Below are 15,149 nucleotides of genomic sequence, written 5' to 3' on the forward strand. Positions count from 1 at the left end.
TCTTGGAGCAGGGCCTCCCGCCCATGCTCTCTCTAGGTGTGAACGCAGGGACCTTGAGTCTGTGCGTGTACATCATCTGCATCCAGCATGTGCAGGTTCTTTAAGCCCCTGCTGCTTTCTCCTGTCCACAAAGCTTGTGTTTCAGTGCTCCGTGTGCGCATGGCAGTGGATATGTTGTGTGTATTTATGTGTGTGTGTGTGCTCGTGGGATACAGGGACACATTTCCAAGCAGCTATCCCAGAAAGACTGATGAGCAGTTCTTGTGAGTCATAGAGCACAGGGTCTGGCACATGGAAAGTGCTAGATAAATACTCTCTGCTGGGTGGATGACGGCTGGCCCTGGGTAGATCAGCGGATGTTGCTCCTGTGTGATCTGCTCAATGAGTTGTCCCAAATGCTCCCAGTTGGCTGTTCCCTGGGTCTTTGGATGGGGCCTCTGACGTCTATTTCGTTTCTTGGTTTATGGAATCCCATCAGTGTGAAAGGATAGATTTAGAAAACAAATGCTGTGTGAGCAACAGTTGACCTTATCCTGTCCTCTTCAAGTGGCCCAGGAAATGAAAAAAATGTCCAAATGAAGACAAATTTATTGGATAGCCAAATCACCAGGCTATTGATTCTTAAAGCCAGACAGCCAGGTTATGAATCGGGTGATAAAAATGGAAAGCATTTAGCTTGACTTCCAAGTCGGGGGCAGGTTTGTGTGTGATCACAGCTATTGGGTTCTGCTGAGACTCCCACAACTAATGAACTAGCACTTATTAACTCCACTGTTTACTTTATGTGCCGCATCTGTTTGATGTGTGATGTGAGTGAGATAAATCTGAACAATTTGATTTTTATGGAAGCCTGGGTGCCAGGACTTAATCTCTGACTTTGAAGGTGGCAAGGATGTGGCAGTTCAGAGTTCTGTCCCAGAGCGAGGAAAACGAGAGATTGTTCAGAGCCAGGAAAGGTTCTGCACTGTTGCACATGAGGGATGTGTATCACTGACAGACCCTGGAATGCACGAGCAGATCCTGCGATTCAGGTGCTGCAGATGAGTTTATTGAGCGCATGCTTACTTCACTTAGGATGCTGAACCCCGGAGAAGGTGAGTGTCCAGCCAGGGTAGAGAGTGTGTTTCTGGTGTAGAGTTTCTGAAGCCCAGCTTCATGTTCTTTCACATCCTTTAGAAAGTTAAAGGAGATCTAGAAAAATTTCTGGGCCATCCTGTCCAACCTGCAGCTGCCTAGAGTCAGTCCTGCCTGTCTTTTTCAGGCGATCTGTAGGGACTGCCTCTCTCTAACGCATGGAACTGAAATGCCTCTTCCTGACTCCAGTTTTCTTTGTTGCCTTTTGCATGATGGTGCAGGTAACTGTTACAGGTTGGATTGTGCCCCACCCTCTCCCCACTGCACCCTGCAAGGCCCCCACATTTATCTGTTGAAGTCCTACTTGAAGTCCTAACCCTCTGCTCTCAGAGTGTGACTTTATTCTGAAACGGTTTTTTTGCAGATGTTAATAGTTAACATGAGGTCATTGTGGATCTGGTCAGGCCCTTGGTCTAATCAGACCTGGTATCCTTACACTGGGACATAGATGCATACAGAGAGAATGCCATATGAAGATAGGTTTGTGCTGGCAGAAGCCCAGAAACTGCCAGAAGCTAGGAAGGAGGCCTGCCCCTCATACCTGCAGAGAAAGCACGCCTTAGTCACATGCCATGATCTTGAGCTTCTAGCATCCAGAACCATGAGACCAACTTCTGCTATTTAAGCCACCCAGTTTGTGGTCCTTTGTTAAAGCAGTGCTAGCAAACTAATACAGTCACCCAAGGAGCATTTATTACTATCGGGGATTATTAGTCGTGAGAGAGGGAAGAAGTAAACTACCACTGAGTACTTGACTAACTAATTAATACTGCATTCCAGATAACATGCTAGGCGATTTCTACCTTGTTTTAAAAAATCCTGGTTCCATCCCATATTATGTGTGTTACATGTGGGGTGCTGTTATTCACCCCCTAGTGATCCATGGTTTTCTGATCTCTCCTGTGGAATGATGATACACAAACACTCAAGTCCTGGGAAGATTAAATGAAATATAAATGTTGTTAAGCTCCCAGAGTCAGACCTATAACAGGTGCTAAATGGCCACGGTTCCTTGAGCTCCTTATATAACAGATTCTACAAGTTTAAAGTCATCATCCAGAGTGACAAAGATAAAGTCTGTGTGTGTAGCCCAAAGAATTTAGAGAACCTGGAGAAAACTTTTCTTCTCAATCAGGTAGTTGTGCAGTGTTCCTGGTGGCACTGAAGACCTCAACCAAAAGGTGGCAACATGCCAGGTATAGCCTCACCTGATGGATGATCAGACAAAAGGAACACTATGCTTATCCACACTAGAACATGGCACCCCCAAACATCAGCTGTGTGAAAGAAGCCAGGCACAAGAAATCACATATTGTATCCTTGCACTCATGAAATACCCAGAGTTAGTAAATCCAGAGACAGAGCAGGGTAGCTGGAGGTTTCCAGGGAGGAGAGCTAGGGAAGCCGGGAGTGGCTAAGGGGTTTTTCTTGGTGTGATAAAGTTTTTTTGGAACTAAAGATGTTGATTGCATAACATCGTGTGTAGCCTGCATGCTGCTGAATTGTACGTTGAAGTGATTAATTGTATGTTCTATGAATTTCACCAGAACTGTGAGACCAACTTCTATGATAAGAAGAGAGCCACTCTCAATCACAAGGCCACAAGGATGTGTAAGTGGCCCAAATCAGGGGAAGACTGACGTGGTTAAAGGGTGTGTCTGTTGGAGGCCACACCAGAATTAATTGAAGATCCTCGAAAGCAGGGCGCCCTTGGCCGTGATGTGTGCATTGCCCTTAGACTTTTTCTGTGACCTAAACAAAGAAGAGCTCTATTGGAACAGGAAACTGCTTTCCTGACTCTCTTTCCTGTGGGTTTAGAGACTGATGACTTTTCCTTTCACAGTTTGTGACCAGAACTGGGTCTCAGGTCAACCCCAAGCCAATGCCCAGCAAAAGTGGACAGTATTGCTTTAACACACCTAGATTCCTGCAGGTAGAGGTCCCGTCCCTCAGCACAGTGCTGCCTATAGATGGACCGGATCCTCTTTGACAGGGACTGTCCCCAAACTAGGGCACGGCTCTCGGGAGGGCCCCACCAGAAGCCTTCAGAGCGGCCTCTGGGCCTGTGTTTTCTCTTCTGCCTGATTCAGTGCTCACATCACTGTCAGTTTTCTTAAACACAGACACTTTCATTCCTGATCCAGAACATTCCAGAGCTGCCCAGGGACCCTGAACCAAGTTCAAGTTCTTAGCATTTAAGGCCCATCTGGTTTTCTTGCACCTGTCCTCCTTGCCGTCTGAAGGCAGGTTCTCTGCACCCTCTCTCTGGGCAGGAGTGGTCAGCTGCTGCCCGCCGTGTGGGCTCGTCCTTGGGCTTTCCCTCCACTTTCCTCTTCCAGTGACCACTTCTCTCTCAACCTTTTGAAGTTGTGTCACACACTTTGGCTCAGAAAACTCAGATGTTTTCTTCAGAGAGCCGTGTCTCCCCTGACCCTGACTTGTGTATGTGTCTGTCTGTCTGTCCCTTACATTCTGTTGAGGTTCCTGAGAGTCAGAGGCCCTGCCACATCGGTCTCTCGATCCCCAGGAATGGAGGATGCCCAGTGGATGTGGACCCTGTGGACTAAGATGAGTGGCAGGGGGTAGAGTCACTGGGCAGAAGCTGCTGCCTTCTCTGCACCCTTTGACACCCGAGATGTTTACGTCAAATCTGTGTAGGCCTTGGAGCCCGGAGGAGCAAAGGGCTCTGCAAGTCAGACACCTGGAGACCCTTTGACAGTCCCCGGTGCTGGTGCTGAAGTGCCTTCTCAGCAGTGGCCGTTGTGAGGCTTGAGTGTTTACAGAGGCAGAATGAGAACGTGAGCGCATATGTTTCACCATCCCCTCCTGGAATCAGAGTCGCGAACCTGGAGACTAAAACACCCCACAGGTGGCTCCATGGGGAGCTTTGCAGATACGACTGAGGACTGACGTAACATTCGGGAAAAAAACAAACATAAAAATAAGCTCTCCTGGAGCCATAGTCTGACCCCAGGAAGTATATGTCCTTAGGAAAGATCCCTTAGGCTTAGAGGTCAGTTTGCCAATGCACTGTTAAAGGAGGTGAATATCAGAAGGGGAGGTGTTGGATTTCCTCTCCATTCTTCCCCCTCCCTGTGCTCCTCCACCTGTGCACCTCTATACCTGGGCCACCCAGGGGGAGCTCTGGTCAGGAGAAACATTTACACCACCCGTCTCCCCACAGCACTATGAAATGGCCCCTGGGAAACAGAATCCAGGTTATGCGGAGAAGTGCAAAGGGCAGAAATTAAGGAAACTGGCTGGGGTGCAGATCAGTGTCCTTCACTTCCTCGGGGCAGAGAGGGGGAAAAGGTGACTGTCATTAATTTGCAGGTCTCCTGAGCACGTGCTCTGTTCACACATCCTTTGAGCCCTGCAGTGAGGGAGGGGCAGAAATGGTGCCCTGGACTGTGGATTCTCAACCTCAGTCCTTTTCACATTTCAGTCTGGATCACTTTCGTGTGCCTTGTAAGATGTTTCCTTGTCCCCCTGGGGGAGGGATGGAAATCTCCCGGGTTGAGAACCACCAGGTGGAGCAATAGACTTGGCAAAGTCAGACGCCCGGAGACCTTTTGACTGTCCCCAGTGCTGAAGTGCCTTCTGCAGTACCAGCCATTGTTGCAGAGTGGCGTTGGTGTGGAGGAAGCCGAGCAATTAGATGAGCCAGCAGGTGGAAAGGTGGGGTCATGTGGCATCCTTCATCCACGTGGTGCTCCTGGGTTGAGAGGTGTGATCTAGGCCACGCTGGGATGTGAGGCTGGAAAGAAGAGGTCAGCGGGGGCCAGGCCTTAGAGGCCTTTGTTACCATACGGAGGAAAGCACATGGATTGAAGTCAGAAGTCTTGGGGTTTTTCCCAGTTCCGTCCTTTTGAGCCGTGTGACTTGTCACTTAACCTCTTTGAGCCTCTGTGCCCTTTGGTGTCCAGTGGAGTCTCACGGATGAGTTGTACAAACTGAGTGAATCAAGCCACGGGAAAGTGTCAGAAGGCACGGGGTATCCTGAAAACCCAGTGTTTTCCTCTTTTCTGAGCACTCTCCCATCCAGTTAAATCCAGTGCTCTGGCCCTGCCCTTGCTGTTTATCCACCCTGCATTACTGCAGAGCCTCCTGGGTCCTCTGCCTCAACCAATTTGTCAACCCTAGAGTTGAACTTCCATCCCTGAACAGTACGATATGGAGTCTTGAAATATTTAAACCTGCACTGTCCAACAGTGAAGCCACCAGACATAGCAGTTGGACACTTGAAACAGGGCTAGTTACAAGATGTGCTGTCAGTTAAGGGACACTTGTATATCAATGACTAGGTGTGGGAAAAAGATTGTATTAATTATATGTTAAAATGCTAATATTTCGGACACACTAGGTGTAGTAAAATATATGATTGAAATTAATTTCTCTTTATTTTCACCCTTTTTAAAGATGACTATGGGGAACCAAATGGGTTTTATCAAATTAGCTATTGTCTTGTCTAAGAAATATTGGTTTTTCGTGAGAGAATCATTTCCTGGTATTCGTTGTTCCACCTAGTCTGCATGGAATACATGTGGAGACCTTCAGTGGATGCCTGAAACCATGGGTAATACCAAACCTTACATAATATTATTTTTTCCTACATACATGTAATAATGATGACATTTAATTTATAAATAAGACATAGTAATAGATTAATAATAATAACAAATAATAACAGAAACATTATAGCAATATACTATAACAAAAGTGAAGTGAATGGGGACTCTCTGGATCTCAAAATATTTTCTGGTGCTGGAATCACCCTTACTGTGATGATGTGAGATGATACAGTGACAACATTATGAGATGAAGAGAGGTGAATGACATAGGCATTGTGATTTGGCTACTACTTAAGGGTTTCTTGAACTTAAGTACTGTAATATTCTGACAGTCCATTTGGTAACTGAGATGGCTATTAAGTGACCAATAGATGGGTAGCATATACTACATGGATACTCTGGGAAAATGGGTGATTCACACATATCTTGGGCATGGTAGAATGAGACAGCATGAGATTTATCACCCCACTCAGAATGGTGTACAATTTAAATTTAGGAATTTTTTATTTGTGAAATTTTCCTCTTCATACTTTAGACCATGGTTTTAGTTACCTCTGGAAAGCAAAAGTGCGGGTAAGGGAACATTACTGTGTGTAAGTATTTTTTCATAGAATATCTTTTTTTTTTTAAAGGATAGAAATGGTCCATTCATAAAGAGCAGTACCATACTGAATGATGTGTTCAGAAGAGGTTCCACTCATGCTTCCCAGATGTAAGACCAAAGCTCTTTCCTTTTTAGTAGTTCTCCCTTTATCAAGATACATGGCCTTGAAGCAGGACCAGGGCACACCCCTATTTGTTAGTTCCCTTGCCTCTTCTTCCTGATTTGTGGATGTCAATGCAAGGAGCCAATCATGTCAGTCCTATCCCTAGAATTTGATTGGAGGAGCAGCTAAAATTCAATCCCTTCATTTTCATTTTTAATCCTACAGCCTCTCACATGGTTCTTATTTAATCACATTTTGGATTTTATTTGATCTCCCTTGATCCTTGGGACAGCACTTTAATGTCACAGTGGGCTGTCACACCAAGCTGATAAGGGGCTCCTGGGTACTGAACCACTTGCCGGGCTCCTGCAGCCATGGTGTGGAGAACTGATAACTGGAACCAGGTCTCCTGACTCCCTGTGCTTTGGAAATGCTGTGAGGCCCATGCTAAATGCAAAGCAGGCCTTGGAGTTGCTTTTCATGAGAGGAGACAGGCAGAACTCTAGGTGATAAGCAACCTGTGTCACCACGGATTTGAGTGAAAATGGGTGGAGGAAGATCGTGTTGGAGGCCCTGGTGAGCTTACTGCCCTTGATCTGTGACATCACAGTGACTTTGAGACCAAAAGGACACGTTTTCCTGAAGCTAGAGAATTGGACTTCACAGCAGGATAAAGATACACCGAGTTGGCAGCCGTGGACCTGATGGCTGTTACAACACAATGAACTCCCAAGTTTTCAATGTCCATCCCCGGGCATGTTGAATGTGGCTTTTACTCTTTGGGCCCACATGATCAATTTTTAAACAGTGCCTCCAAGGCCAAGTGCCATTCTCCAAATGAAAAAAGCAATCGGGTGTGCCAGGTTGACAGGCCAAGGACTGTCAGAGGAGGGAGAGGCATGTGGCCTAACGTGCTGAGACGCAGTGGCAGGCATCAGATGCTTCCAGCATGTTCTCCCCGATGGAGCAGGGCAAGGAGGGAAAGTTACCAAAAGTGAACCTTAGGGGTGACTTCAAACGCACCCGAGGGTGTCTGAAGGGAACACCATGCCTCAGGGGCCTCTTGATGCACTGAGCAGATTTCCTCTCTCCTGTTCCACATGGTAGACAGTCAGGCAGCTGGTTGGCACGCTTTCCTTTAAAAAAGGTTTATTGAAACAATACCAGAGTGACTGCAAGGGACCCGAAGGCACATTCATTTGTCTGTTTATTCAAAAGATATGCAGTGACTGCTGTCTGTGTGCCTGGGTATGCGATGAGTAAAACTGTCATGGTCTGTGCCCAAGTGGAGATTAAAATCTAGCGGGCGCGGCAGCCATCAAGCGCGTAATCAATCAAATAATTGTATAATTTTGGAATTTGAGGGAAACGTTCATAGCTTAGTGACAGGCACAAAGGGAGGTGGCTCCTCAGGCACACAGTTGCCTGAGAAGAGTTCTTTGAGCAGTTAGCATTCGAGATGCAGGCTTCAAGGATGAGAAGCATCCCATCAAGCAGAGATTAGGGGAAGAAGCATTCCAGAATCCAGAAAAACATTTGTGAAGACTCCGAGCGAGGCATGTTCCAGAAGCTAATGGGTCAGTGTGAATGGAGTAAGGCAGATTGAAAGGGACAGTGGCCAGAGGTGATGTTGGAGAGATCTCCGACATCAAGCCAGGCAGACCCTTGGAGACAAGGCAGGGTTTGGGATTTGTTTTAAGAGCTGATGAGAAATTCTGAATACTTTTAATTGGGACTTGAATGAGGTCACTGATGCAGTAGGCATACACATGAGATGATGGTGGCTTCAGTCCCTGCGGTGGCCACAGAAATGGAGAGAAGTAGATACATCAGAGGCATATTTCAGAGGTAAAAATGTTTGGGTTTGAGGGTGTGCAGATTGGAAAAGGTGGAAAGGGTGAGCAAGCAGTTGAGACTGACTCCCAAGTGTCTCGCCTAAGCAGCAGAGGAAGTGGTGTTGCCCTCTATGGGGTAGAAATATTAGGCAGAGCATGTTTGGAAGGGGAAATGAGAAGTTTAGGTCTGAGGTGCATGAGGATCTATCCAGTGGGCATTGGAAGGAGACCTCTGTGTATATGTATCTGGAACTCTATTAGAGCAGCCAGGCTAGAAAAATAAATATGGGAGTCCTCAGCAGGAAGGGTGATTTGCAAGACTTTGGCATGGGGAGTCTTCCCTAGGGACAAGGAAGGCGTGGCCCTCCTACCTGATCCTGGAACATTCTTGGAATTTACAAGATGTATGAAATAAACATCTCAGAGGTCAGAAACTCAGATACCACAGAAAGATAGTGCATGTCTGAGCAGTTGACTATTCCTTTGAAATCAGAAGTGGCTCAAAGGGACAGATCTGCCCGCCCTGTGGTGAGATGGCCCACCTGATTTGGCTTCCAAGGTAAAGCCATGGGGAACAAGCATGGTTGCATTCTTCTGAAGCTTTGGATTTTTCCAGGAAAGGAGGAGGGCTGAGCCTGAGAACCTACAGAGGGAGGCTGTGGCTCACTCATAATGAGCTGTGGCTTCTAAGCTGAAGGAGAGAGAGTAAAGAAAATCTAGACCTGGCTGGAGAGTGCTGAAGAAACCCAGTGGATTGGGGCTCCCAATGGCCATGAAACGTGTGTGCGATGGCAGCCTTGGGGTGAGAGGGGGCTGGGGGCATGGCATTTGAAAATTTTGATGTTCTGCTGCGTTTGTTGATCACACGTTCTCAAATGTGGGTTTGTTCATGGGAAGTGGTGAATCTTTTGAATAGGGCAGTTTTACAGTGGAATTGGGATGGGGGGAAGAAAGCTCTGAGAATGTGAGGTGGAAACTAAAGTCTTCACGAAGGAGAGAATGGCCAGGAGTGACCAAATGACCATGACAAGGACAGGGAAGGACCCTGAATCACTAAGGAGTGGGGACTTTGAAGTCCATCTGGCCAATAACTGTTCACTGATCGCTCCTGCAAGCCAGACTCTGTGCCAGTAACACACAAAACAGCAATGTGTGAAATGGAAGGGCCCTGCCCGATGGTGTTCAGGTCCCACTGGAGAGATGGGGTGGTACAACAGGTATCCTGTGCCAAAGAAGCCGTTTTGGGTTTGTACAGAAAACAGTACTAGAATCTGAGTCCCGGCATTCCAGGTATCTCGCTCAGTGCCCTGTGCTTGGAAGCCTCTGCGGGGGGTCTTGGTGCTCTTCTCTCATGGTTCAAACATCAGAGGAGATTTTGATGGGAAGCTGCCATGTGAGTCGTCAGAGTCACTGCTAGTCCAAGGGACGCTTTTGTTCGTTAAGAAAATGGTACTTTTTCTTTTAGGAACTCTGCTTCCACTTGCCGGAAAGCCATTGTGATAAATGTAGTGAACACAGTCTAGGACTAGAGAGCTCTAGCTTAGCTTCAGTCCCTGCACTGGGAGAAGGGGGCGCTCAGGAGCCCTGGAGGTAACCAGTTAGCTGCTAAGGGCTTTAGCACAGGGTTCTCCCACATCCGTGTGTACAGGAAGCACCTGGGCCTCTTAGCAGTGCAGATTCTGATTCAGCAGGGCGGGAGTGCGGCCTGAGGTTCTGCATTTCCTGCAAGATCCCAGCCATGCTGGTGCTGTTGGTTCAACAGGTGGGCAAGTGTGAACCTTCCTGGGAGTTAGAGGCTGGGCTTAGGGAGGGGCTTCAACACCAACACTGAAGACCTGCATCCTTTGCATTTAAGGGATTGTAGTCTAAGGAAGGGAGTTCAGCTACTGCACAGGAAAGGGGTGGATGGCAATAAAGTGATCTGGGATGTGCTACTGACTCCAGATAGAGTCTAGACTCCCAGGGAAGCAGAGCCTCCAGGACTGGCCTCCTCAGAGAGGAGGAGCAAGGACTTGAAAGTTGTCCCCAGCCCCAGGCGAGAAAGGAAGGTATTCAAGACAGGGCCAGGGTTGAGGGGATAGCCAGGGGAAAGGCATGATGTCATGATAGTTACAATGCAAACAACGATAATTAAGAAACTAATAGCTGTTGGGGGTTTGCTGCTGTAGGACCCATTTCCTTATAACCTCAGTGAGGTCCAGCTGGCTTTAGGCAATGTTACAGTACCTTCTAGAAGGAATGGGTGACATGGTGTGAGTGTCAATATTCATCAGATCTTCAGTAGGAATAAGTGGCCCTCATCCTTCAATTACTGTGTGCAGCTAGGATGGGTTTGGGATCCTAAGTGATTCTGAAGTGTTTGGGCCATTTCATTTCTTAGATTTATTTTTTTTCCACCGACATTTGCAACCTCTTCAGGTGCAGCATGTCTAGACAACGCACCCGTGAAAAAGTCATTTCTAACATCCATGATGCTAATTAAAAGACAGCCTCTGGTGTTGATGGGAAGTAGCTGGAGCAGACACTTGGAATGTGGGTTTCTGACTGGAGTCTTTCAAATGGTAAACTGCACCCCCAGAGGGTGTGTTCCGAATTAGGATACTACAGATGTTGACTCCCTGCACCTAGGTGGAAACTAAGGCTCATCCCAGATAGACCTCAGGGTCTGCACCGAGGTATTTTGAGTTGCAGGCCGTATAACAAGACATAGTGATTTAAGTTTTTATGTAGTTCTAAATTATAAAAGCAATGCATGCTTCTTGTATAAAACTTGGGAAATGTATATTCATATACTATGAAATTATTCAAAATCTATATCCAGTGATAACTTTCAATATGTAAATCCTTTTTTTTGGTATGTATAAATATGTAGCTATTAGCCCATCTGTATAGTATTACTTTGGACTGAGGGGTACATGTGATTGTCAGTCACTGAGCTTCAAATCCTGCTCTTGTGGCTTAACAGATCCGTGGTTCCTCCACTGTTCTTCATACATGTGTTTTCCATTGGTGAAGGCAGAGGGGAGAAGACAGATGGGGTAGATTTTTCTAACTGACCATGCTGGGCAGGGAGTTGGATGTTGGAGTTGAGGCAGGAATGCTTCGTGAGGCCTCTGGGACACCTGGGATAGCAGGTGGGGGATCTCCTGTCCACTTGGAAGCAATGGAGGTAGCTGGTTGGAGGCTGGCCTTCCTCCTATCCACCTTTGCACTTTTGGGGATGGAATTCAGCTGACCTCCTGGTCCTTCCTTCTTCTTGAGTGGATTCCCGTGTTGACTTCCTGGAATAGTGTCTGATATCAGTTGAGATTTTCCTTAAAACCTATTTTTAGTACACAGAGGTGTCACTGGAAAGTCAAATCCACGAAGGAAGATTTTTCGCCTGCTGGGTTTAATTGGAGATCCCAGTGTTATCGCAAAAGGCCAACCTCCGAAGACTCTGTTTCAAAACTCTGTACAAATCGTGCAATTTGAAATTAACTTCAGCAGATGGAGAAAGCGGGGAAACGAGTATCTTAGAGGGTTATTTTTTAAAAATGTTATTTAAGTATTAATAACATTCTGTGTTATGAACTCAGTGGAGTTCGGTTCCCATGCTGCATTCCCCCAAAGCCTAAATTCATCTATAGCTCTGCTTCAGTTGATAGAGGAATAAAATGAAGGCCACCGGAGCCAGCCAGTGGAGCCAGTAGCTGGACTTGAACTTCTCTGTCTGAGGGCACTGCCCTCTCCCCGCTGCCCCCCCCCACTTCCTCTGCCCACAGTCTTGGAGCTTGGTGGCCCTTATTCTCTGTGACTTGTGGAGTGTGTGGGCAAGGTCTGTTGTCGTCCCCAGCTCCAGTCCCCTGGGGGGACTTGTCTCCAGTCAACATTCTTGGTTCAAGAGGATTTTGCTTTTTGAGTTTCCCTTTCTAGTTCACCCCCTCCAGCCCTGGGGTCTTTCATCTGTTTCAAAAGAAGGACGTTTAGAAAATTCCGTTCCGTTGACTGCAGAAGAAAGCCCGGGGTGGACGGGCGAGATGGGCCCCGTTAGGTGTTTACCGCTTGCGACACGCTGAACGCAAGCTCCTGACGCTTCAGAGCGTCGCCCTGGTTAGAATCTGATTCCGTTTTCCCTTTAACAGACGAGTATCGGGCGTCTGCAGGCGACAGGCTGTCTGCTTGAGTCTTAAGGGGCAAGGAGGATCAGATGGGGTGGGGAAAATCCAGAGCTCTTTTGGAAACTCCGAGGCTGGTGGGGAAAGGAGGCAGTGCCTCTAGACCACCGCAGGGGAGCCCAGAGGTGGTGGCAGAGAGGAGGGTACCCGTAGGAATACAGGAGCAGACACCCAAAGCGGCGATTTCACACACAGCAGTTCTTTGGGAGTTGGGAGTATTCTGTAACTGTCCTCAGTGGGTGGTTCTCCTCTGTCAGGGAGTCCAAATGGGTGCATGCGCCAGCTGTAGACATGTGACACCTCTGTTAGGGATTGGTGGAGATGAGACCTTGTGGCCTGCGGGTTCCATTTCCATGTCATACACATGGTTTTATGATCAGATATTCAGGTGGAAGATCACGGCTCTCTGCTCCATGTGACTTGACTTCCTCTCTTGTTTTAAAACATCATGGCCAGATTTCTGCCCTGGTCTAAGGACAGGCTGGATAGAGATTATCTGTTTGTTCCTGTCTGTGCTCTGCACATTCTAGTCATTGCCATACTTCTATGGATATAGCTCTTCTTCCCTTATCAAAGGTAGAAGCTATGAAGGCCGTCCCCCCTGACTGGTGTTTAGATTTTCAGCGCTGATTGGGGTTCAGGTGCATGCAGGTGGATGCTGTGGCCCAGCTGATCTCCTTTTCTTTGCATGTGCTCCTGTGCTGCTTCAGGGGCCTTTGACAGTCCCTCTGACTGGCGACAGGGACCATCTGCCATCTTGATCACACAAGAATCCATCAGTACCTGCACCTGCTCTTCATAGTGGTCTGTGAAATTCTTGATTGTCACATTCTCGGAGCTCCCATGTCTTTTGTTGGTCTGTCTCCTTAGGTTACGCTCTTTGACGTTCACCTGTGTTCTAGTCTGTGAAAACATAGCACCTGGCTGGTATTTGGTAGGTAACAGGTGCCAACTAAATTCTCCTTTAACCTGTGTTAGAAGCACCTGTGCATATGCATGCTACCCTTATTTATGTATTTAACTGTCTCCGTTTGGATAGACTGCAGCCACCTCTGTCATCTCTTGTGACAGAGATGAGCAGGAAGTCATCCACCAGAGAACTCTTTAATCCAGGATCTGTGGGACGGTTCTCCTCTGCTGATTGCGTCCAGGTACCATGCCAAGGACTCAGCCTTCCCTCTCTGCTCTTCCTTTCAGAAAGTATTATGAGGGAGACCGAGGACTTCATGCTCCGGACAGAGACACGGCGCTGGGATTAGGGATTGCCACTTCTGAGAGGATGCTGGGGATCTGCAGAGGGAGACGGAAATTCCTGGCTGCCTCTTTGACTCTGCTCTGTATCCCGGCCATCACCTGGATTTACTTGTTTGCTGGGAGCTTCGAAGGTAAGAAGGGAAGACAAAGAGAGAGGGAAGGAGGGAAGGAAGGGAAGACTGGCTGTCAGAGGGTCCTAGAAAGGGCCTCAGGGCCATCTGATGGCAAGGTCGCGTTTGGTAGAAGGTCAGAATGGATGCCTGGTCCCAGGAAAGGACCTGGCTGAGGCTGCACAGGTGGCTGGGAGACAGTCACCAATGTGAGGTCAGATGGTGGGCACACCGAGTCCAGCACCCTTGGGTCGGACGGCTCACTGCTTGATGGTGGGGGAGGTTGAACCGTGGAGAATAACCAGGTCTTTGGGGAGACAGTGTCCCACTCTCCCATCCACCTGCTCATTCATTTCTTCACACATTCAGCCTTTTGGTGTTATCTGATGTCCGCATTCAACCTTGCGCTGAGATGGATGGGGAGATACCAGTGCTGGACACCCCGGGGCTGCTGGAGGAGAAGGGAGCTTAACAAATGGTTCCCACACACAGCGGTGCATGTTCTGCTAGAGGAAGCGGGGCTGCCGTGGGAGAGGTCTGTTGGAGTGTCAGGCCCGGACTGGGGAGGGAAGATGATCCATCATCCCCAGAAGCCCAGCACAGGATGCAAGAAAGAGTGGCCCTCCTCAAAGAGATAAATATAAATGACCATCCCTGGCACTCTCCAGAGGTCCACAGGAAAGACTGGACGCGCCGTTTGTCCAGATAGCTATCTCAAATGCAGGGCAGTGTTTTGGGTTTCCAAGATGGCGCCCCAGCATTGGGGAGAAGGAATGGCGATGTTGAGGTGCAGATTTTCTTTATATTTCTCTCCCCCATACTTGAATTATAAGGGAAAAAACACTCAAAGGAAAATATGTCTCAAGGAAGTCACTTCCATGTTTTAAAACATTTCTTTTATGCATATTTTTATTGACAGCTCAAGGCTACCTTTTAATTAGGAGCTCCTCTTCCCTTCCTGAGATGGGCCTTGAGTTCGCCAGAGTGAATGGGAGCAAGGTGGAGGGAGCTAGCTGTGTGCTAGCACAGCAGGGAGGGTCAGGATTCCCAGCCCAGTGCTGGGGCCCAGTGTCACACCCCTGTTACGGCTCCAGTCCCTTAGCTACATCCCTGGACTGGTCATCTGAGCTGCCAGATGGAGTAGGGTATGCCCAGGCATTGAATGGTGAACTTCTGCAAAGGGATCAGAGGAAGGGCACCTGGCTGTTGATCTACTTAGAAGAGACAGGAGGAAGCATGCTCCCCAAGAGGGCGAGGAGGAGGCCTTACAACAGAGCACTGAGGCCACTGGGCTCCTGTCGGTGTAATGAGAGGAGACACCGCCGCTCTGCAGGGTAACCAAACTGGTTTTCATTATAGTCACCGAACAATAATGGTGGCG

General features: G+C 47.9%; 1 protein-coding gene across 3 annotated transcripts in view; it reads left to right on the top strand.

The window, feature by feature from the left end:
• The window catches only part of Large1 (LARGE xylosyl- and glucuronyltransferase 1), a 493,847-nt gene that overhangs the window by 119,504 nt on the left and 359,194 nt on the right, over nucleotides 1-15,149 (top strand). For 2 of the 3 annotated variants that reach the window (XM_071609558.1, XM_027940415.2), the window contains one exon: nucleotides 13,602-13,789. In XM_071609558.1, the coding sequence (XP_071465659.1) occupies nucleotides 13,602-13,789 (188 nt within the window). Of the gene's footprint in view, nucleotides 1-8,789; nucleotides 8,807-13,601; nucleotides 13,790-15,149 lie in introns of those variants that run through there. The other variant, XM_071609559.1, reaches the window with a different exon arrangement.

The sequence above is a fragment of the Marmota flaviventris genome, chromosome 3 (assembly GCF_047511675.1).
Source record: "Marmota flaviventris isolate mMarFla1 chromosome 3, mMarFla1.hap1, whole genome shotgun sequence".
NCBI classification, from domain to species: Eukaryota; Metazoa; Chordata; class Mammalia; order Rodentia; family Sciuridae; genus Marmota; species Marmota flaviventris.